Below are 25,829 nucleotides of genomic sequence, written 5' to 3' on the forward strand. Positions count from 1 at the left end.
AAGTACCACAACTCTCAATATTGTTGATTCGTTTAACTAACCCCAAATCAATACATAATTTACCACTTAAAAGAACTCGAGTTGCCCCATTAATAATTGTAAAATCCTCGTAAACATACTTATTTTTATGTTTACAAAATAAATTTACGACACCCATTGTTTTAGCCTGAGTACCCTCAAACCCTTTCAGTACATAATGATTATCCCTAATTTTAAATTGTTTATCAATTTTCTTAAAAATTTTTAATGGAATTATACTTACATCTGCACCTGTGTCAAGTTTTACTTTAATTCTCTTGTTTTCAATTTCTATAATTTCATCCCAAATATTTTGACTACTTACATTTTGGTATACTTTATTGACATTTCCTACAAAACTATCAGCTGATCCATCACTGCTATCTTCATCTATGACATCAATATTCTTCACTCTACACGACTTTGCAAAATGGTTTAAAAACCCACATTTCTTACATTTCTTTCCATACGCTGGACATTCTCTGGCCCCATGAGTTGATTGACATCTTTTACACTTGAATTTTTCATTGGTATTCGCTTTACTTCTAGAGTTATTATAATTTCTATGGCCCTGGTACCTATCTTTACGAACTTCTCCTATGTCTACATCTTTTCTTTCGGTATGAAATTTCAAATTTTGGTTCTTACTTTGTTCACTAGTTCTACAAAATTCGATGGCTTTTTGTAGGGTAAGTTTGTCCACTCTCAATAGAGCTTCTCTAGTAACTGGATCTCTGATGCCCATTAATATTTTGTCTCTCAGAGCTTTATCTTCGGCTGTTTGTTCTGGATCAATTTCATTATAATTACATGTTCGAATCAAATGTCTACAACTAGTAAGAAACTGCTCAAACGACTCTCCTTCTTTCTGGACCCTCATGATAAAATTGTATCTTTCAAATGATTCATTCATCCTTGGATTAACATACTTATCGATTAGTGATATCATCAAGTCATACTTGTTATTTTCGGCTTCTGGGATCTCGAATGTGGACATAATTTTGGCAGACTCAGCCCCAATTATATTTCTTAAAATTGACATTTTCATTTTATCTGCTGACTGGTCTTGTCCCGTTGCTAGTAAATAATCTTCGAAACTAGTCTTCCAGAACTTCCATTCGCTTGCAGCATTTTGATCCTGCAGGTCAAAATCTGGTGGTAATTTTACATTTATTCCCATCACTGCCATTGTAGGTTATGTATGGTACCTCGTGTACAAGTTGCTATAAATTTAGCTTTTCGACTGTAAACTATAACCCAACTAGCTGTTTGACTGCGCCATGTTTAAACTACTTTATTTAATGGGTTATAAGTCAAACAATCATAGTATTGAGTAAACTTATATATTTTTATAAAACTTACTAAACATCTTACATACAATAAATCATACAAGTGACAACCATGTTGACTGGCTTGAAGTTAGCCATGTCATGTCTAGCACGCAGCCCCTTGCTACGCTGTTACACAGCTATATATATTAAACAATACCTAAATAAATTGCACAGAAATCAGTTAAAAAATTAATGCACTGCCTTAATTTGTTTAAATTTAAACAATTATTACACATTATTGACATTATATTTATGCAGTCACGGATTTACACAAAACCTACTTCATTCGACGTCTCTTGCAGATGTTGCTAAATCCTTATTGGTTATTTGATAATTATAAAATGTTTAATAAGAATAAAATTGTAAAATAAAACAGTTGTAACATCCATAATTTAGTTTCTATGCTATAGTTAAATATAATAATTGTCTTATAGGTTATATATTTGTCTAAAGTTTAACCACGGATGTAAACAGAATATAACGTTACTCAGAATGCGGTAGTCCACGGATGTAAACAGAATATAACGTTACTCAGAATGAGGTAGTCAACTGTGCAGAAAAGAACTTTGCGGCACAGAAACGTCACTTTGCGGCACAGAAACGTCACTTTTCTGCACACTAATGTCAAATATCTTATACTGTGAGAAAATATCAAGTTTGCTAACATAAAACCGTGCAGAAAAGTGCACTTTGAATAGTGGTTGTAGAAAATAGTATATTGTGCAACAAGTGCAGAAAGGTACTAATTTCTCACGAGTTTGAAAAGTTGCGGTACGAGCGCAAGCGAGTGCCGCAATTCAAACGAGTGAGAAATTACCTTTCTGCACGTGTTTCACACTATACTTTTTCTACAAGCACAGTTTTTCCTAAAAATAAAAATCACAATTTCCAAACGACGATTAATTATAATAGGTACCTATGTGATAAATTTTAAACTGTATTTAATTAATACCTACTAATCAATTTAAATTCCTTATACCTAAATAAATTGCACAGAAATCAGTTAAAAAATTAATGCACTGCCTTAATTTGTTTAAATTTAAACAATTATTACACATTATTGACATTATATTTATGCAGTCACGGATTTACACAAAACCTACTTCATTCGACGTTTCTTGCACAGGTTGCTAAATCCTTATTGGTTATTTGATAATTATAAAATGTTTAATAAGAATAAAATTGTAAAATAAAACAGTTGTAACATCCATAATTTAGTTTCTATGCTATAGTTAAATATAATAATTGTCTTATAGGTTATATATTTGTCTAAAGTTTAACCACGGATGTAAACAGAATATAACGTTACTCAGAATGCGGTAGTCCACGGATGTAAACAGAATATAACGTTACTCAGAATGAGGTAGTCAACTGTGCAGAAAAGAACTTTGCGGCACAGAAACGTCACTTTGCGGCACAGAAACGTCACTTTTCTGCACACTAATGTCAAATATCTTTTACTGTGAGAAAATATCAAGTTTGCTAACATAAAACCGTGCAGAAAAGTGCACTTTGAATAGTGGTTGTAGAAAAAATATATTGAAACATAGGCCACCTTTCTTTAATTATTTTGTTGATAATACTGTGTATTACCTTGGAAAAGAGAGTTTCAGGAGGTTTAGTGTAAATTGGAGGTATTTTATTTTTGTACATTTGGTCTTCATACATTGTCAATTTCCTGTAGCTTTCAACGTATATGGGGTTTTAGTACACCAATATTTGTGGCTTAAATCTAATATCTTCAAGTTACGAATAGTTCTTAAGTAGCTGACGTTTTTTGAGATAGCTCTAGCTACAAACTTATCTGTACAAAACTGTCTGCATAGAGTAAGTGGTGGTTCCTTAGCTTCAATTTCAATAATAGTAATAGAAGTAGATTTTATGTAACCAATACAGAGTCTCAAACAATTATTCCTTTGGATTTCAACTTTATTAAGATATGCTGTTGACGCAGACCCATATAAATAACAACTACAGTCGAAAGTTGGTCGAATCATTGAGCGATAGAATAGCAATGCAAAAAGCTCTAAGGATATTCATAGAATTTTCTGATTTCCTTATAATAAAATGAATTTGATCCTTCCATAACAATTTATGATCCAAATACGTCCCAAGATATTTAACACAATTTTTGATCGGAAATTCTGTTTTACCTAATTTGAAGGTGCCTTGAGGAATTTGGCGTTTTTTGGAGAAAAAACAAATTTCAGTCTTTGTGGTTGATATGGATAAGCCTAGAAAATGGTAATCATTTTTTACACAATCTAATGTAAATTCAAGTTGACGCCTACAGATGTTTAGGGAAGAATGGGAGGTGCACAACACGACATCATCTGCAAAATTGTAAAATATTAGAGTGTGGAGGTACTATCTCTATATTAGACTGAGTTAAAAAAGCTCTGGGCTAACAAAAAATAAGTAAAAGTAAGTCTCTCCCAAAGCGAAAAACTCCATGATTCTGTACACAGAAGTGGAAGAAAAATGCAAAGTAAAAAGTTGTACGTAAGTATATGCCAAACAAGATTACAAGAGAATATGAAATGAAACACATGCACTTGTAAGAATAATTAATAAAGACGATCGCTCGGAACACTTATGGTTTACAAGAAAAAATACGGCGCTTTATAAGATCAAAGCAAAAAGCAGAAGAAGAATTTAGCATGACGATTTCAACTCAGAAAACTAGAACAATTGTAATCAGTAAAGAACCAATAAGATGTAAACAGGAACTCGATGGAGTAACATGTGAATTGAACAAGTGATGGAAATAAAGTACCTAAGAACTATAGGTAGAGGAAAGGCTGTAAATATGGGCTGGTCTTGTAATATGGGCTAGGTGGGTTTCACAGCTATTCGTTGCAGATCTCTACATTTTGACTATTTCAAATGGTATTTGACGAAGTTAAACTATCACCGTAGCGATGGCACCACTGTGGTAGATATTTCCCAGTTTATAATAATTGTTTGTCGGTTGGTGCGAGTGTCAAAACTTTTTCGGGTAAGTTGATAAATTCCAGTATTTAAAAATAAACACGAATTTCAAAAAAAAGTTTGTGTCACGTTGAAGCTCTATTATTAGTCTTTGATATATGCTAATGAGTTTTCTTCAAATTGTCTGCTTTTAGACATAACTTCTTTTGTTGTGCAAAGCAAGCGTGCTTACAATATGGGCTATGCCTCTGTTTTCATTATGGGCTAGTGGCCCATATTTAGAACAATGTAGCAATGTAGCATTTGTCACCACTGATATTTAATGTATATAGTGAAAGCATCTGTCAGGAAGCCCTTTTGCAAGCAAATGAAGGAATCGTAATCAATGGAGAGGTTGTAAATAATATTCGATACGCAGACGACACTGTACTAGTTGCAAGAACAGTAGAAGAATTACAACGATTACTTACAAACATAAATATTGCTTGCAACAATTATGGCATAAACATTAATATCAAAAAAACCAAGTATATGGTCTTCAGTAAAATCATGACACAACCAGCACATATTAGTATAAACGGCATTCAAATTGAAAAAGTATCAAGTTATAAATACTTGGGAACTTTAATAAACGAAACTGGAGACCAAAACAATGAAATAAAAAGACGTATCGAAATTGCCAGGGCCACCTTCATAAAGATGAGAAAATTCTTCTGCAACAGAGATATAAGCATCCCTCTACGATTAAGAATGCTAAGTGGCTACGTATTTAACACGCTATTATACGGTGTAGAGGCCTGGACTCTCAAACAGAACAACATAAAAAATATTGAAAGTTTCGAGATGTGGTGCTACCGTCGAATGCTGAAGATAAGTTGGGTTGAAAGAATCACAAATCTTGAAGTAATACGGAGGATAGGAAGAGACCCATAAATTTTATTAACGATAAAACGAAGAAAACTCGAGTATTTGGGTCACCTGATGAGAGGTCATAAATACGCATTACTTCAAAATATAATGCAAGGAAAAATAGAAGGAAAACGGAATCCAGGCCGTAGAAGAATGTCGTGGATGCGGAATTTGAGAGAGTGGTTTGGCTGCACCACTAATGAACTTTTTAGGTCAGCTGTAAACAAAGTCAGGGTAGCCTTGATGATTTCCAATCTCCGATAGGAGTGGCACAAGAAGAAGAAGAAGAGCAATGTAGGCAAAACGAAGTAGGAAAAGGCAAAGAAAAAAGAAAAGGAAAAGAAATAAAAAAAGGAAAACGTAAGCAGCTTACCAAAGTCACAAAGAACCAAAAAAGAAATCGGTTTCTAGTAGCGAGGATGAGGAGGAATATGTGCCTGCAGATGATGAAAGCGATTACAATGAGTTTCCTTCCACACAGCCTCCACAAGACGCAGCTGACGTAACGTGTATGTTTTGCGAAGTACTTTTTTCAGAGGATAATCTTGGTGAAATATGGGTCAAGTGCTTCATCTGTTCCATTTGTGGGCACATAACGAGTGCGCTGGGGCCGAAAAAGAAGAATATCTGTGTGACTTTTGCAAATAGTTTTAGCCTATGAGTTATTTAATGTATTTTTTGTATTTTAGATATTAAAATATATTCTTCACGCATTTATCTCATTTCACACAAATTTAAGACACATTTTTCGGGGTAGCCCATATTTAGGATCATTATTCAAACGGCGCAAAAGTACAATTTTTCATTATTTATACATTTAAAACAGTTGTATATTTTTTAATCAATTTGCACTTTGGGCAGGTTATAAGTAACTAAATGTAGGTATTCTTGCATACCTTTGGAAATAAAATAGAATTTTTATTCTTTTTTTACAAAGAAAAATAAAATGGGTAGCCCATATTTGCATCCTTTCCTCTACTCTGCAGCTATGGAGACGTCGAAAATGAAGTAAAGTATTAAGTACAAATAGCAAATAGATTAGCAGGATACCTTAGTAATACTATAAATATGGCTTAATCGACATATTAACTGTGAGATGGAATCAAGAATCCATATAGCCATTAAGCCATTATAAGACCAATAATAACGTACGTATCAGAAATGAGAACCGGCACAGCCAAAATACAGAAAGTATTGGAAACAGTAGAAATAAGAATAAATAAGAATACTACTGTAAAAATTACAAGAAACATACTGAGAGACTGGATAAGGATTGATAAGATTAGAAGTAAAGGAAGAAGAAGAATACATGAGTGGAAGTGTTGGACTGCAGCCAGAAGGCCCATTTAAGATTTCAACTAGTACCAACGATGTTGTAATATTGCTGCAGAAATCTAACAGCTTAACTGTAATAGCAACGATTAGAAATAACAAAAATAACACACATCTGAGTTATCAATAGACTTTACCAAACCTACAGCACGACCAGATAACAGTAGTATCTTCGCCTTTACCCCTAAATGTACCTTGGTGTCATATATGCCAGGAAAGAAGAAACATGTACTCTTGGTTTCTGGTATGCACGACCAAGATGTTATAGATGAAAGTACTGGTAAAAATATAGAAGTAGAAAATGAAGAATTGTCAGTAGGTAACTGTCTCAGAATATAACCGTATCAAATGTGGTGTTGCTATTGTAGATAAACTTCTGATAAAGTTCTGCATTAAGAGTAATATCTGCCAGTTTTAGTTTATCTGATTCAAATTAAAATTTTTATATATTTTTGTACTAAGTAGGTGTATTATTAATCCTAAAAGCCCGATTTGTTGTTTGCTAATGAAAAGATGAAATGATAAGAGTGCTCTGCACAAGAGATGTGAAGTTGGAGCTAAGACTTAGGTTGGCTAGGTGCTACATTTCCTGGACTATGTTTTATAGAATGGAAGCTTGGACCTTGAATACGGCATCAATGAAAAAGGTCGATTCATTCAAGCAGTCAGTGTACAGAAAAAATTTGAAAATATTGTGGACAGAACACGTTACAAACACAGAGGTGAGAAAGATGAATAAAGAAATGGAAATCTTAAATACCATGAAAACAAAAACATTGGAATATCTCGGACATATTACACGTGGACAGAGATACAACTTGCTCTAATTGATTATGCAGGTAAAGATTCAAGGAAAGAGAAGCATAGGTAGAGGCAGAATATCGTGGCTGCTCAACCTGAGAGAGTGGTACGGATGTACATCAAATGAAGTTTTCAGAGCAGGCGTCTGTAAAGTCCGAATAGCTATGATGATTGCCAACCTCCGTCGCGAGATGTCACTTAAAGAAGAAGAATGAAAAGGTATATTTTTTCCAAAAACAATGTTTAATAAACAAACGCCTCTTGGACCGGGGCGACTATGCATGTTCTGAATATTTGGATAGTACCGTATTCGAGTAGGACTTATGAGCAATGGAGCAATTAGAGTGATGTCTTGTAAGGTAATTAATTATACAAAAGTTCGAATAAGAAAAATAGTATTTAAAGAATGTACGGAAGATTACTTGAAATTCTAAAGGTTAAAAACACCCCGTATATAAGGAAATAAATAGGTAATCTATATGCAAATAAATGGGATTAAAAAATAGTATCTAGTTTTCTTTTCTCTGGTGTAATGTATATCGGGTTGAAACCTAAAACTGCCATGATGGAAGTTACCGAGAAATCTAGCAGAAACCTTTCAGTATTAATTCTACGTTTATTCGATAAGCAAATTCGACATTATGAGTGAAAATATTAAAAAAAGGGTTATTATTGTAGGATCAGGATTGGTAAATATGTTTAATATTATTTATGCAATTATAATAAAACTTGTGTGCAAATATTATTTTTTAGTTATTCAGTCAGTTAAAATCCATATTATATTAGTCCTAAGAAATAAGATAAAAAATGATCCTTTGGGTAGTTTGAACCGAACAGCTATTTGACAAATTGTTAATCTTTTATGAATCTCGATAACCAAAAATTGGCGGAAATCTGGCCGGGTTAAAATGACGAAAATACTTTATTTCTCTGGACTATATTAAAGCTTAACAAACCTTGAAGACCTAAGGCTAGATTAGAATTAATATAACACCTTTATATTACAAAACTTGTATGAAGTGGGGTGGTTTCTTATCCAATTATGCTTCCTGCTTACTAATAATTTGATTTACTATTCTCCTCCGTTTATCCCTGTTTGTAGCCTTTTCTTCCCCACGATCAACTCCCTCTTTTATGAGATCTTCCTGGGTCGTATTTTCCTTCCTTTCGTGATTGGGCCACATTTTAGGATCATCTTTGGTATCCTCTTCCTTTCCACTCTCATCACGTGCCCCATCCATCTCACTATCTGTGCCTTTATGCAGTTTTTTCTCTTTATAAAAATTTGTTTTGTTAATTGAAGACCTTGGCACCAGAACGGGACATGCCACCAAACAATATTTTGGGGAAAACATCATTTTAAACTTATTTTTAAATCCTGAAATCCAATTTTAACATTTTTCTGGGAAGTAAGTCCCATAATCGTTTGGAAATATGTTATTAAATACACAATAAAAGTAACACAAATGTTTATTTTAACAGTTTTTGAGTTTTTGAACATTTTTTTGAAAAATATGAGACTTATCAACTTTTGTATAAAAAATTATATTCTAGAAAATGAACATAAAATGCAACAATAAAATAATTTAGTTGTCAATATTTTTAATATCTGAAGAGTCGCCCAAATGTTCAATGTCTTCCAGTGGTTCGTTATTCTCAGTATCTGGTAGAATCTGTGGGTAAGCACCAATTTCTGCCTACACTGTTTTGTGCAACCGCAAGGTGCACCTAATTTTTTTGGTTCTATTTTCTTCCCTTTTGTACTTATATATTCGTAACCTAGATTTCTTTTAGTCTTGCGCTTAATTTTTTATGTCGTTAGGTATTCTTTTGTATCCATCTAGAATTCGCCTCATTTTCTGGAGTTGGCAAGAGACCTCGAGAAGCCTGTGGGTCATAAACCTATTCATTTTCCTACAATAAAGTAGGTATTTTACTAAACAGGGATAAGCCACAAAAAACCTTTAGAACAATCCTAATATTTTTAGGTTCGAAAAATATAACATAAGGGGACACGCCACACATTTAATAAACTTACTGTTCCTGAGTTTATATTTTCCGAATCGCTGCTACTTCCGGATACTGTATCTATAGTCTTTGTCATTTTCGCTTTTATTTAAAAACGGATCTTGGTCACTGTGTTCAGACTCAAACTCAGAAAAGTCTATTTTCCGTTTACATGCACGGGAATGTTTCGTCGCCATGTTGATTACTACTGTGGCTTGTCTCCTTCTGTTGCAATATAAAGTAATGGTGACACAACGGGACTTACTACAGCGGCGCCATCTATGAGAAAAAAAGCTAAAATTTTCTGTTTGGGACATTAATATGGTCTTGAAGTGTGCGATTTCTACTTTAACTAATTTTTGACGAAATTGTGGCTTGTTCCCTTTTGGTCCCAAGGTCTTCAATTGTTGTCACTCAATCTTTTGCGCTGTCGTCCGATACCTACTTCTGCCGATTGGTTTTTTATCTTTTGCTATTGTGACCACATCGATCTCCTCCATTTTAAAATTTCCGAAAATTTTAAAATAAATAGTTTTTACCTATTTGTGATACTTTAATTACTCAACTATCTTGACGAAAAGATGCTTATAATTCTGAAAACGATATTTTTAACATCTTGTTCACAGATAATAGTGAAAAAGTAAACTTGAAAACTATTACCGAATATTATGAGAACGATATCGATGTTGACGATTTAGTGGAAGGAGTCGCACATTTTAAAGAACTTTTCAGCACATGTAATATATCATGTATCTTACAAAATCGGCAAAGTATGATAACTTTTTTGATTGAAAATACCATCATATCGACGTTTACAAATGTAGAAATATTGCTTAAAATTTATTTAACCATACCTATTAGCAACAACAACGCAGCAACGCTTCAGGTGAAAGATCTTTCTTGGTACCTACTGAAAAGTAAAGTCGTATTATTGGTACAAATAATAGGGGAGCCTTGGGTGCTAAATTTGCAGTTACTAAAGCGTCATGGGGACCTATTAGGTTGTGAAGATTAGGTTCTAAAATCAAAAAAAATTCGCTGTGTCTAGGTACACGCTAACGTGTACGCAAATAAAAAAGTTAGGTACACGCGAATTAAACTTCATCAAGCCAGTGACGTCATTATTTAGCGTGCTCAGTGACTTTATATTTTGGTACACGCTATTTTGATATGTTTAGTGTTTGTTGTTTCTTTGATAGAAAATATTTTTATTAAGGGAAGGGGAAGGGAAGCAAAGCTATTCAGATGTTTCAAACTTAATTGTAATAAAACAATATGTATATAAAAGTATATATTCAGGTTAGCAAAATAAATATTAGTTAACATGATATATACAAAATACTACTAAAATAATTTTTATACGTAACATAAGTTAATTATACCAGTTTATATTGGTGTTTATTTTTGCTGTGGTGTTTATTTTTATTTATACAGCGAGTTGAACTTGTTACGATTTTCATAGAAAATTGGTTATAACTTTGTAAATACCCTGTATAACATAATAAACCTTAAGTTAAGAAGATTTCGAACATAAAATAAAATATAGGGTGTTCCATTTAAAAAACATAAGTTTGGTCTGCAACTATATTATCGAACGCCCTGTAACATTCTAACTAATTTTAGTAATTTTGTAATATGAACCTCAAAGTTTGCTAAAATTTTTGTTACTAACTTTTATTGCTATCTATTACTATAGCGGATCTACTGAGCTTTATCACACTAATCAATCGCCCCGTATATTTTATCTTATTACTTCTGCTGCCCTTAATCACGAATTTTTATCTCTTATCTTTTTCATACTGTTTTAGAATGTTGTTAAACTTATTAAATGAACTCAGTAATTGTCCACACCCCATAGTTAATTTTAAAAAAACACTAAACAAGTAAGAAATAAGGATACTCTTTACAAATCAATATTAAAGTGTAAACATAAGACGATTAGACAAATTCTAACCACACTCTGACACTCGCGATACTTACAGATACTTAATAACACAGCATACACGCGGCTCAAATTAGCGTGTACCAAAAAACCCAGTCATAGTACACGCTAAATAATGACGTCACTGTCTTGATGACGTTTAAGCGTGTACCTAACTTTTTTATTTGCGTACACGTTAGCGTGTACCTAGACACAGCGAAAAAAGTTAAGTTAAGTTTTCCATTTTAGTGGGGATTTTCCATTTTTTAATTTAATTTTTCACTTACAAAAAACGTTTTTTACGATTATAGCGCAATTTATCCACAATTCGAAAAAATGTCGCAAATAAAAGTTAGGTACAGTGGAACCCCGATAAGTCGGCCCCCGATAACCCGGAACTCCGGCTAACCCGGACCGATTTTTATCAGACAAACATTTCAACAATAAAAATGTATTGCTGTTACAAAATCTCGTAAACCTAATTCATTCATTTGGTGACGTCAATATACGAACGAAACGATTGATGAATCCGACATTACTGAAAATATCAGGGCAATCAGGGTGCAGATGGGACCCTGTCGCGCAATTCGCAGCAAATCAAATAGTCCTATGTTTCTGGCTTCATTTTATTTCGTTTATACATACGCATTTTCAAGGTTCACGAGGTTTTGTACCAACTCTATGTAATATAATATTTGAGAGATAATGGAACCGGATTGAACTACATATAACATAGTAAAAATGACTCATGGTACACCACATTCATTGTCGAAAACAACATGCACCTGTATTATCCTTTATTTTTTTGAAACTGTCTGTGTTAGCATTGTTTAGAAAAGACTATTAAAATTCTTTTTTTAACAATGGTCTTAGTCATCACTTTTATTAAATAACATAACATCAGAGACGGTATTATGTGTAGTAAAGTCGTATTATTGTTCGCTTCCGTTTTGTAATCGTTCGTAAATTTATTCAGATTTTGTGTTTGTGTGTCTTTTGTCTATAAGGGCAACAAAACGTAAAAATGTTGTAGTGACAATGGAAAAGAAACTAGAAGCATTAAGTAGAATTGATAAAGGTGAATCTTGCAGCATTATATTATGGTGTCGGTACATCTACAGTATCGGATTGGAAGAAAAATAGAACTAAAATCGAAGAATTTTTTTTTCAAAATGATAACAAAAGACAGTTTGGACAATCGGAGCAAAGCTAATAAAGCTAAGAATGAGACTTTTGACGACGCTTTGTATGTGTGGTTTTGTGTGGAATGCGAACGTGGTTTACCAGTGTCTGTGTGACAATTATAACGGAGTTTATCTGTAAGCATACCATATTTTATTAATTTTTACCATTTTCTCCGGCTAACCCGGATTTTCGATAACCCGGATCGGCCGCGGTCCCAATTAATCCGAGTTAACGGGGTTCCACTGTACTTATTTTTACGCAAGGAATCCAAATCTGCAATAAAGAATGGGGGTTCCTATTTCAGATTTTAAAGTAACTCGTGGCGGTCGTGTTTGGTGTCATTCGTTAGATTTTTGAAAAATATTGAACACGCATTTTTTTCAGTTTTTCGATCTGAGGTTCATTTCGTCCATTTCGTTTCCTTTCGTTTATATTTATGGGCCATTCCACGAATATACGACTGTTTTGGATTATCGCGACAACGAATATTTTAGTGTGCAACATAAGAAGTACGAAAGTAAATAGCTCTAATAATTATTCCAATAAACAAAAATGTAATTTGCAATTAACTTTCGTTCTTCATATTTTACACAGTAAAATATTCGTTGTCGATATAATCCAAAACAGTCGTATATTCGTGGAATAGGGTATAGGGGCCTGAAAATTGTGTAGTGCCTGGGGCCGGATTTAAAGTAAAATAGGCTCTGTGTCTGCTCAGCATGGTAAAGGACGGCACGCGACGGAGTATCCTAGTTCAGTCAGAGAGAACATATATGTGTCTACTGTTATAAGAGTATATGTGTCTACTGATGAAGGACAAAAAAGCCCCGAAACCGGTATAGACTCTTACTGCACTCTCGGATTGAACTGAAATATAATGCTGCTGCATTTTCGGGTTGCAACGAAATTGAAAATGTTTATATATTTTTTAAGTTATTTACTCTTTTTGGAGTACGTAGGAAACTTTCTCGTTGGAGCTTTACCACGCTGAGCAGATGGGACGTGAATTATAAATTTTAAAATTCCCTCATCTTCTGATAGTCTTGGCACCCGCATGGCTTATAATTTTTAAAAGCCACGGAGGTTGTTTGCAGAGAAGGTTCCCACTGTTTTTCAATCTGGTGGTATGTAGAATGATATTTATTGTCGTTTTATGTATTATTAGATTGTAAACTTAGTTTGTTTCTTAGCAGATATCGCTACGACATCCCTGCCATTTCGTTCGTTGCAATCCGGGACGGCACGCGTAGCAGTATTCTAGTTAAGTCAGAGAGAAGAGCATATGTGGCTACTGATGAAGGGCAAAAAAGCCCCGAAACCGGTATAGACTCTTGCTGCACGCTCTGCTTAAACTGAAACTCTGCTGCTGCATTTTCGGGTTGCAACGTAATTGAAAATGTTTATACATGTTTAACTTTTCTCATTGTTTTAAATAGATGTTGTTACAGCGTCTAACAGCAATTTATTTTATATAATTTTGGTTAGTAAGACGGTTAGTTTTCGTTATGATTCAGAGCAGACCACAGGACACTCTGAAGATCCGAAAAAGGCGAAACCTACATAAGAGGATGGTGCTTGCCTCTGAAACGGAACGAAATATTAACTGTCTTTTATTTTCTTTTAGTTTTACTCCTATCTGAGTACAAGGAATCAAGATTCGATGGAATTTTATCTACATGAATCGACAGGTTTTAGAATGCAATCTTAGATTCCCCCTTCTTCTTCTTCTTGTGCCACTCCTATCGGAGATTGGAAATCATCAAGGCTACTCTGACCTTGTTTACAGCTGAACTAAAAGTTCATTAGTGGTGCAGCCAAACCACTCTCTCAAATTCCGCAACCATAACATTCTTCTACGGCCTGGATTCCGTTTTCCTTCTATTTTTCCTTGCATTATATTTTGATGTAATGCGTATTTATGACCTCTCATCAGGTGATCCAAATACTCGAGTTTTCTTCGTTTTAACGTTAACAAAATTTCTGAGTCTCTTCCTATCCTTCGTATTACTTCAAGATTTGTGATTCTTTCAACCAAACTTATCTTCAGCATTCGACGGTACGGTGCACCACATCTCGAAACTTTCAATATTTTTTATGTTGTTCTGTTTGAGAGTCCAGGCCTCTACACCGTATAATAGCGTGTTAAATACGTAGCCTCTTAGCATTCTTAATCGTAGAGGGATGCTTTTATCTCTGTTGCAGAAGAATTTTATCATCTTTATGAAGGCGGCCCTGGCAATTTCGATACGTCTTTTTATTTCATTGTTTTGGTCTCCAGTTTCGTTTATTAAAGTTCCCAAGTATTTGTAACTTGATACTTTTTCAATTTGAATGCCGTTTATACTAATATGTGCCGGTTGTGTCATGATTTTACTGAAGACCATATACTTGGTTTTTTTGATATTAATGTTTATGCCATAATTGTTGCAAGCAATGTTTATGTTTGTAAGTAATCGTTGTAATTCTTCTACTGTTCTTGCAACTAGTACTTAGTACAGTGTCGTCCGCGTATCGAATATTATTTACAACCTCTCCATTGATTACGATTCCTTCATTTGCTTGCAAAAGGGCTTTCTGACAGATGCTTTCACTGTATACATTAAATAGCATTGGTGACAAATTGCATCCCTATCTTACTCCTCTACTTATTTCTATTGCTTTTGATATCTCATGTTCTATTTTGATGTCAGCTTTCTCATTCCAATATGAATTATTGTTGAGAATTATTCGCAGATTTTTATTATCTATGTCTTTTCTTTCAAGAATGTCTCTTAGCCTATCGTGGCGTACTCTGACAAACGCTTTTTCAAAATCGATAAAACATGCATGTACTTCTTGATTAACGTCTAGGCATCTTTGTGTAAGAACAGTCAAACCGAAGAGAGCTTCTCGAGTACCTAGTCCTTTTCTGAACCCCATCTGTGTATTACTAATATCTGACTCCAACATTTGATCAACTCGGTTGTGGATGATTTTTAGAAATATCTTTAGTAGATGGCTCATTAAAGATATTGTTCGATGTTCTGAACATTCTTTTGCATTGGATTTCTTTGGCAGTGTAACGAATGTAAACAGCAGCCACTCTTGAGGTATAATACCAGTATTGTATACTGTGTTAAATAGGTGCAATATTATACCTATTGATTCATCATTCAAGAGCTTTAGTAATTCAGTAGAAACCTCATCGGGTTCATTTGCCTTTCCAATTTTGGAATTTCTAAGTGCCATTTCTACTTCACATTTTAGGATTTCAGGTCCCGTTTCACCATTTACCTGGACAATGTTATTTCTGTTGTCCACAAACAATTCTCTTATGTATTCACTCCATCTATTAATTTTTTCTGTTAAGTCTATAATAATATTTCCGTCTTTGTCCTTAAGCAAACTTATTTGATGTCTTCTTTGGGTTCCTGTAAGTTCTTTTACTTTTTTATGTATATTGAATGTGTCATACTTTCTTTCATAGTCTTCCATTTCTACACATTGTTCTTTAATCCATGATTCTTTGGCCTTCTTTACTATTTGCTTTATGTTCTTATCAACCTCTCTGTATTTTTCTAAATTATTCATCAATTTGCGTCTTTCATCCATTAGTTCTAGTATGCCTGGTGTCATCCACACCTTATGTTTCTTTGTAGATTTGGTTAGGTGTTTCTTTCCCGTAGTTCTTATTATAGTGTTTATATACTTCAGTTTTTCATCTATGTTGTCTGTTCTGCGGATTTGGTTTTCTGCTACACTGAGGCTGGTGTTGATTTCTTCTCGCACTGTTTGCCGTAGGTGTTCACTTTTAAGCTGGCTTAAGTCGAACGCCCCCTAGTCTGCTTTAATCATCGTTCGTTTGCCTTAAAAATTTTAAGAGTCACGAATTCAGGTTGCAACTAAAATCTTGGTTCCAACGATAGAAATTTTATATTTTCGGATTTAAGACTTGTCATTTTGTTTCAGTTTTTGTTTTGTAGTATACATTTTTTAATATTACAGGTGGGTTCGTTATGTGCGTGCTATATGGCTCAACGAGGATATCAAGTCGAAGTCTACGAGAAAAGAGGGGGTAAATTTTAATTTACTTATGAAAGTAGATTTGTGTTTTTGGTAATAATTGTTTCTTGCATTTATACACATTTTGTAATTTGAAAATAAATATCGACCTCTTTTTATATTTTTTCCAATCTCTATTGGAAACAAAATTATGAATTTTATACGTTTGTTTGAGATACACCTTAAATACATGTTAAATAAATTAAATTATTAAATAAAAATATTTTTAATGATATACAGAAATCTCTTAAAACGTTTTAGATATCAGAGAAGGAAAAGAAATTAGAGGACGATCAATCAATCTTGCTTTATCCCACAGAGGCAGGAACGCGTTAAGATCGGTTGGCTTAGAAGAAGAAATATTACAAGCTGCTATACCTATGGAGGGGAGATTATTACATAGTATTTCTGGAGAGTTAAAATCTGTTTTGTATGATCCTTCCTGTAATCAAGTAAGATATCATTACTAGAACACCGTCAAAACTACGAAACTTTTTATTCAGTACTAGAACAACACTCCTAAAAAATAAGATTCACCACAATTTTAACCCTCCACTGCCTTCCCCCTCTTAACATTTTTGGAGAGTTAGAACGTGTTTCTCATATTTTTAAATGCCCTAAGCCTAAAGGCAGGAAAGTACTCAGTTACTTCAAATTATATGTACGGTATCCGCCAAAATAAACAGTACCGAAATTAAGAGGGCTGGAAAATTGCGCACGCAGTTGCATTTATCATATTTGGCATACTTATCATTAGCTGTCAACTTGACATTACGTTATGGTTAAAATCTTTGTCATTATGGTGCTTTCTAGCGAAGAAAAAGATTTTTTAGTAGAGCATAAATTTCGGCTCATACGGAGTTGGACGGAATAATGGCCCATGTTTAAAATAAGTGTCAGAAAGATATCAACGTTTGAATAATTTCTCGTCGCACAGATTTCGAGTATCCACCTTATTCACCGGATTTAACACCGCATGATGCCTATATTTGGGGTATGATGAAGAATTCCATATTTCGCTTCAAAAATCTGCCAGAAACTGTTGGAGAACTACGGCACAGAATAATAACATTCTCAACATTTGTACATATGTATTATAAAAACTAATTCATAAATAATTTTTTTATATTCGGTACCTACTCTTTATTTTGGCGGATACTGTATATACCTAACGTACAAAAAACCTTTGATCTATTTTGGAGTCTATAAAATGGGGAAAATCGCCAAAAACTCCCTAAAACAACAGTTTTTCGAATTTTTGAAGGTAGTGCACCTTACGGAAACATCCGAAAAAAATTAGACACCAAATAAAAAACAAATTAGAACAACAGCCATCTCCAAAAAAAGGTTTCGCTTTTTTCAAAAAATAAAGATGTATTGAGGTTACGTATATACTCAACCTACGTTTATTACAATATGTTGTAAAAGCCACAACTATGCACGTGAATTTTTTGAAAATGTTAAAAGTTTACATCCCACCTTAACAAAATAAAAATGAAACAAAAGTTTCTGGTGATGGAGGGGTGAAGTGGGTGGAGGGTTAAAATTTAGCTGAATCTTATTTTTTAATCACATAGAACGTAAAAAATAAAATGAATTCTGGGAAGCAGGGCATTTTGCCTATATTAATGGGGGTACACTTTCAAATCAAATGATTGTATAAAATAAGAACAGATGAAAAAATAGCTTTAAATTTGTATTATTTTAGTGCATATTTTCGGTAGGCAGAAATCATCTGAACAAAAAACTCTTGGAAGGTGAGTAATAGGTATAGGTACTGTATTTTTAAAGAGTCATTCTGCTTTTTCCAGTATTTAGACATAAATATGTTGTATTGTCTGTTAAGCAAAGTCTTCTACACTCCCTTTTTCCTTCTTCTTCTCGTAAGTGGATAGTGGTAAATCGCAAGTGGTAATACAAAAATCATTATATTTAATGTTTTTAGCAACTCAAAAGTTTTCCAATATTGAACTATTCTTTGAGCATCTGTTGACAGGTTGTGATTTTGACGACGGAACTGTAAGTCTGTTAAAGTAAGTTATGTACAATAGTAGTATAATTATATATAAAATATCTCTTCTTTAGCTTAAAAACTTCCGAAGAAATTCAAAGATCCGCTGACTTAATAATAGGAGCAGATGGCGCTTACAGTAAACTACGATTATCTATGCAGCAAGTTCCTCAGTTTCAGTACAGCCAACAGTACATTGAGCACGGATATTTAGAGCTGTGCATACCAGCAAAGAGAAGTCATTTAATGGAGCCTAACCATTTACATATTTGGCCGAGGTGAGTGCAAACAAATATTGGGAACCTATGATAGAATTTCCCTTAACCTACCCTAAGATAAACTTTTTCTGGAACTAAAAGTATTTTAATTTAAGTCTATCAAGGTAAATAGTGCTTTTAGAAGCTACGGCCGTTGTAGAAAAATTGAACTACACATTCTGCTGATCTAAATATGTACCTATCTAATGAAAAATACGACAAAATTCTCTTGTGTGCATAGCTCTTATTATTGTACGCTGCCAAATCGTGAATTCTGAATATTGTATCCTCTTTGAGTAATCCCAATTTATTTGTCTTCTGTAAAACCTTATGTTACGACTCAGTTTTTGCCATCTTTAGTATGCCCATTTCGAGTGCTCTCTTTTTTCTGCTCCTCGAGGTCTTTTTTCAAACTGTCGGTTTTATCTTTTTCTTTTCTTTGTTATTCGTATTCGTAGTATCTATAAGCAAAATTTCTTTTACTTATTATCGTTTATTTACAAAACCAAACAAAAAAATACAGTCATGTAAAGATGTAAAATTAAGATTTTAAAATAAAAATAATGGCGCTGACACGGCTGTCAATTCCTTAGCATAAACATAACAGCTCCCCTTTCCCCACTTAGTATAAAACCCGTCTTTGTACATCCCTTTTAATCCTATACTCGACCTACTTATGCAAGAAAATGTTATCATCTAACCTACTCGACCTATGCAAAAGATCATTGTTATTTTCTAAATCAAAAACCAAAATGTACCTAAACCTTACACAATAAAAGGGCACATTTTAGAACAGGTCAATCAATTTAAGTACCTACCTGTAATGTTGGATCTATAGCAGCCTAAATTCTGATCTAGAAATAAGATCTAGAATAGAACAGGCCGGAGAATCTTTCGAAAATATCAAATGACTGATATGTGATTCTCGAATAAAACCCTTTAACAACTTTATCAGATGAACAACAAGGATTCAGATCCGGAAGATCCTGCGTAGACGCCGTATTTGTACTGAGACAAATCACAGAAAAGGCCTTTGAGTACAATAAACCAGCATATTATATATGTTTTATAGACCTGACAAATGCTTTAGATCGCATCCAAGTCGAAGACGTCTTACATTTACTGTATAGAAGAAACATATCAATCAATACATATTATATAAACCGTCTAAAATATCTACGTTCGTAATCGAATACAGGCAAAGATAAATGGAAGACTAACGCAGTTTATACCAGTACAAAGCGGAGTCAGACAAGGTGACTCATTAAGCCCACTGCTCTTTAATATAATAATGGACGAAATAATAGAAGCAGTACGTAAAGGTCATGGTTACAGAATGGGGAACAAAGAAATCCAAATATTATGTTATGCAGACGACGCTGCATTAATCGCCGAGACAGAAGACCATCTCCAAAGATTAACACACATTTTCAATACAACCAGGCCCGCGCCGTCCATAAGGGCGAAGGGGGCGGAGCCCCCCGGCGCCGTATTCAAAAGGCGCCAGTAGGAGCCGAAAAAAATTTTTTACAATACCGAAATTACCAGAAATGTTAGTAATATTTTATTATCTTGTAAAATTTAAAACTTACCCATCGTAGGTAGGTATAAAACTGGCAGTAAGTATTACTCTGATCCCATAGTTGTACGAACCCTTATTTCTCTTATTTAACTGAACCATATTTGTTCTCTGATGGTGTAATCGTTGTTTTTTGTAAATATTTATAGTATTCATAATAATTTATCGGTAGGTATATTACTTTCCCAAACACATAACAAATAGTTTGTAGGTATTCGCTCCGTGCATGACTGACGCAACACCTAGCTTCACCAGGACCTCGATTTTTGACCCTTCGCTTCGTTATCGATCATTCGCTATCTGTACACTAAACAGATACGAAGCGCATACGTTCGATAACGAAGCGAAGGGTCAAAAATCGAGGTCCTGACCTTTTTAGATCTCACAAATTGACGTTAAGCATATGATAAATAGATAACATTTATTTACCATTTTTTTTAATTTGTTATACCAACAACGCCAATGACATTACAAAGATAGCTCCAATAATGTCATTTTCGCCACTATTCACGCTGACATCGTTTCTAGGTACCCCCACCATGGTCACGCACGGAGCGAATACCGAATACCGATTCTAGTCCATGCATTCACAATAAAATATTGCAAAACTTCCGAATTTTAAAGAACCGCTTGGTTTGACATGAAGTTTGGCATACACATTGCTAACCTGCCAAATAAAAAAGTGATATTGTGCTGATATGTGCTTTTGCCCTAGGGGTGAGTTTCACCTCTTCTCGGGTGTGAAAAAGTATACGTTTAAAACAAGTCCGGAAATTAATAAACTGACAAATTCTAAGCAACTTTTGTTGTATAGAGTTTTTTCACTTCAAGTCAATACCTACTTTTCGAGTTATTTGCGATGCATATGTTCATTTTTCAACAAACAAAAACACGTTTAGAAACCCACGAAAAACACTTTTCGGGGAAAACTCATCATAACTTGTTTATTTTTGTTTTTTAAAAAAGTTTCTACCATTAAAAGTAAGCAAGTTACACTCAAAATAAAGTTGGTCCCTTTTTTTGGTAAAAAAATCGTGAAAATCACCCCCTAATTAGCATCCTAAATGAAATTAACCGTTACCGCTGCACAAGCTACTTTACTTATGTATCTATTATCTGTAAGTTTCGTCGGTTCAAAGTGCTTATTTTTGAAAGGGCTGTAGTTGAAACGGCTTGAACGAGTCCCTAATCACGAGAGTATGCAAATTTTGAACAGCCATATATCTTATAGTCCAATCTGTCAAATCAACATTTTCTCGTGGAATTTTGAGAATCAAGGTCGATTTCAGGATAGGGTAGATTTTAACCTTTGTCAAAATCTACCCTACGCCGAAGCGGGCTTTTGCCCTGGGGGTGAAAACAACCCCGTCTAGGGGATGAAAATATTTTTAATTAAAATAACTATGGAAGTCGATATATTGACCAATTCTAAGTAAATTTTATTCTATAAATTTTTTTTGGAAAGTTGATACTTTCAAAGTTATTAGAACCGAATTATGAGAACCTTCAATCTCAAATAACTCGAATGTGGTGAAATTTTTTTGGGAAAACAAGAGACATCTTTTATAGGTCATTAAAAAAATATAAGTATTCATGAAAAACTGTCAACGTGAGTTTTTTCAATGAAAAATGCATAGTTTCAATCGCTAATAACTTGGAAAATATCAACTTTGCAAAAATTATTTATAGAACAAAATTTACTCAGAATTGGTCAATCTAACGACTTCCATAGTTATTTTAATTGAAAAATTTTCATTCCCTAGATGGGGTTGTTTTCACCCCCAGGGCAAAAGCTCGGTTCGGCATAGGGTGGATTTTGAAGAAGAGGATCAACCGAGCTTAAATCCTTTTCATTAAAATCGGTGTTGATTCTCAAAATTCCACGGTTTTACATTTTTTTACCGCTGATTAACCAATTTTTGTCTTACAGAAAAACAAAAAATCCAAAATATTCAGAAAAGCAAAACGTACATTTTTTTACTCTGAGATTTTTGGTATCACTAATAATTTTTGTAGTAATTTTAAATGTAATTTTTTCGAAATTAAAAAAAAATACTTTAAAACCAATTTAAGAAAAAAGCATTTTGAACCGATGAAACTTAGTTGTAATGAGTTTACCCCGAAAAGTGCTTCATTTTTTGTTTATTTCTCGTTGAAATAGGTACCTATTTGATTTGGAATTTGACGAATAAGAACCTAGTTTTCATTAGCTACAAATCTGCTTCATCTGGGTCTACTGACTTCATGCATACACCATTTTTTTTTCACTTTTTTGTAAGCTATATTTTTGCTAAGAATGTTTTTTTGATAAAATACTTTTTGAGTTATTTGCGAAAAACGTTTTTTTTTTTTGTTGAAAAATGGTGAAAAAACTCTATAGAACAAAAGTGGCTTAGAATTAGTCAGTTTATCCATTTCCGTACTTATTTTAAAGGTATAGTTTTTCACCCCCCGAGAAGGAGTAAAACTCACCCTCAGAGCAAAAGCAGAATATCACTTTTTTTCTTTGACATGTTAGCTACGCTGATGCCAAATTTCATTTCAATCCAAGCGGTGCTTTAAAATCCGGAGCAAAAACCGTGAGTAAATGGACTTTTCACTAAATTGCCAAAAACTACTTACAAGGGAAGGAGGAAAGGGGCGCCTAAAATTACTTGCCCCGGGGCGCTTGAAAGCCTTGGCGCGGCCCTGAATACAACAACCAAGAAATACAATATGATAATATCAGCAGAAAAAAACCAAATGTATGACAACATAAATACCCACTACGATGTAAAATCGAAATTGATGGGAAAATAATAAAGCAGGAAGCAAGGTTTATATATATAGATATAATCAGTTACGGAGATGTTGAAGAGGAAGTACAACAAAGCTTAAAAGCAAGTAAAGTGGCAGGATCTCTTAATGACACAATCTGGAAGAACAGACACCTAAAAAAAGACACAAAAGCAAGAATCTATAAAGCAGCAATTAGACCTATATTAACTAACATACACGGCGGGGATAAGACCTGACAGATCTAAAACGAGACGACTACTAGAAACAACAGAGATGAAAATACTCCGACGAATATCAGGGAAAAGTCTGTTGGATAGGGAGAGAAGCGAAAATATAAGATCATGCAATGTAGAAGATATAAATGGATGGGTGAAAAAACTAATGAACTTTTTAAGTCAGCTGTAAACAAAGTCAGGGTAGCCTTGATGATTTCCAATCTCCGATAGGAGTGGCACAAGAAGAAGAAGAAGACAAAACGGAAACAGGAGTGGAACGAACACATTAGTAGAATGGCAGAGCATAGGATAGTATGAATAGCACGAGATAAGTCACCAAATGGACGAAGAAATAGTGGCAGACCAAGAAAAAGATGGTGCGATAACTAAACAATTTAGGAGGCTAATATTGAAGAACAAACAGGCTTTAAAGCCTACATACAAGAAGGAAGAAGAAGAAGAAGAATAAAACTCGAAATTCGACTCTTTCTATGGAGTTGAAACGTGGTCCCTTAAAACATCAACCCCAATAACAGGGGCGTCATTTGATAGGGTTAGGGGGGGCAATTGGCCCCGCTTCCTGACCCCGAAAATGGCTGAAATTTACAAAAAATACATCAATTTTTCAATGCTTGCCCCCCCCCCCCCCCAATCAAAATTTCAAATGACGCCCCTGCCAAATAAATTGGAGTCCTTTGAAATTTCATGAACATCGCATACCTCAAACGAAGAAGTGCTGCATAGAATAGGCCAGGAACGAGAACTTTTCAACACAGTGAAAGTTAGAAAAACATCATAGCTGAGAAAAGTAGGGGAGAGTTGGACAAAACCGGGTACCACTCCAAAAACCGTCTGTATCTTTTGCTATGTGAGAGTAGCAAATGTTTGCTGCCAATTGAAATATTCTCAAATGACTTAAGTTTGATATGCCAATGCCAATTTTTAAGAATATTCTTAGATTTTTAAATTTTTTTATTTTTATGAAAATATTGGAAAATACCCGGTTTTGTCCAACCGGTATGATAAAACCGGGTAGTAACTTAATAACCATGTAAAAATACTAATGGGCAGAAAATAAAATATTTATTAAAAGTATGTGAACAAAAATCGAAAATATATGAACAGAAGTCACAAACAAAAACTTCATTTACATCATCATAGGCACTACAGGCGTCATAAGCCCATTTGGTGCAAAACACACATTTTATCCAGCCTTCCTTCGCATTATAATTTGAAAAGAGTTAATTGTAATATAGACACGCATCGTAATTATTATTATCTTCCTCCAAACTCTCCAAAGTTTTGTTTTTGGTGCAGCCCTTTTTACCACGTTTTTTCTTTTTTTGTCCATTCATTTAGTTTTAATTTTTTTACGACTGGAGATTTTTTTAATTTTTCCTGCTAGCTTTCTTACTAGCTTCTTCAACAGAAGAAGCCACACGTTGTAGTTAACTAGAAGCAAAAAAACCACTGCAGAAACTGGAAGTAACAAGAGGTCTGATAAAATCGGGTACCCGGTTTTGTCGATTTTCGGACTACCCGGTTTTGTCAAACTCGTAAACAAGACACGAAATGTTATTTAAATTTTTAAATTATTATATAATATTCAAAATTTTTGGCCAAATTAAAGGTAATATACTAGGTTACATCAGTGGCGTGCTGGAACTTTTCGAGCAGCCCGGTGATTTTATAGAAAAGCGGCCTCCCATCCTCATCTTACCTTCTATTATCAGGATTTTTTATTCGTTATTTATAAAACAAAAATACAAAAATATAAATTATTTTTAAATCAAACATAAGCCGTTGAATTCAATGAAATTTTTTAAAATTTGCTATATTTTTTATTCAGCAATAAGAAATTTTACAAATAATAAATATTATCACCTATCATCACATATCACATAATAAAATATACATCGTTTCAAAAGTTATGCATTACCTAAAATTATGGTCATTTTCATAGTTGATTTTTTCGTGAACAGATTAACGGATTCCGCTAATTTTTTTTATTATTTTAGATTTTTGTTTAGTATTTACACAGTTTTGCAAAGGTTTACTCAAACTTCTTTTTTTTAACTTATACCGGGTAGAAGAAAAGATATGTTTTTCCGATGTTAAGTTTGAGACACCCTGTAGGGAAGACAAGGTATAAGTGTTGATATACATCTAAATCGTATTATAGTCTTATGTTTTGTGAACATTTTGTTTTTTGAATGCCTGATATCTTTAGAAACATAGAAAATGGACGGTTTAATTCTTTAACATGACATGTTTTATCTGAAACAAAACTAAATTAACAATAAAAAATAACAGCTAACAAACCTTTAAAAACAGAGAGGCATATAACGTTAACAATTCTGGTCGACATCTTAAGATATATTTGTCGACCAAGTGAGCGGTAAGCACAGCGCAACATAAGAGAGACGAGATTGTTTAATAGAGGCTCTGTGATATTTTGGGGTGGACTTTCCTTGAGAGTGAGTACGGATTTGGTGTCTACGCACTTTGTTCCT

General features: G+C 33.8%; 1 protein-coding gene across 2 annotated transcripts in view; it reads left to right on the plus strand.

Annotated features, from left to right (window-relative positions):
* The first annotated feature begins 7,873 nt into the window (after positions 1-7,873).
* The window catches only part of LOC126887295 (kynurenine 3-monooxygenase), a 33,069-nt gene continuing 15,113 nt past the window's right edge, over positions 7,874-25,829 (plus strand). The window contains exons 1-6 of one of the 2 annotated variants that reach the window (XM_050654707.1): positions 7,874-8,011; positions 16,420-16,489; positions 16,738-16,928; positions 18,185-18,233; positions 18,422-18,509; positions 18,562-18,765. In XM_050654707.1, coding sequence (XP_050510664.1) covers positions 7,964-8,011; positions 16,420-16,489; positions 16,738-16,928; positions 18,185-18,233; positions 18,422-18,509; positions 18,562-18,765 — 650 coding nt within the window. In that variant the 5' untranslated portion in view covers positions 7,874-7,963. Of the gene's footprint in view, positions 8,012-16,419; positions 16,531-16,737; positions 16,929-18,184; positions 18,234-18,421; positions 18,510-18,561; positions 18,766-25,829 lie in introns of those variants that run through there. The other variant, XM_050654708.1, reaches the window with a different exon arrangement.

The sequence above is a fragment of the Diabrotica virgifera genome, chromosome 6, assembly GCF_917563875.1.
Source record: "Diabrotica virgifera virgifera chromosome 6, PGI_DIABVI_V3a".
NCBI classification, from domain to species: Eukaryota; Metazoa; Arthropoda; class Insecta; order Coleoptera; family Chrysomelidae; genus Diabrotica; species Diabrotica virgifera.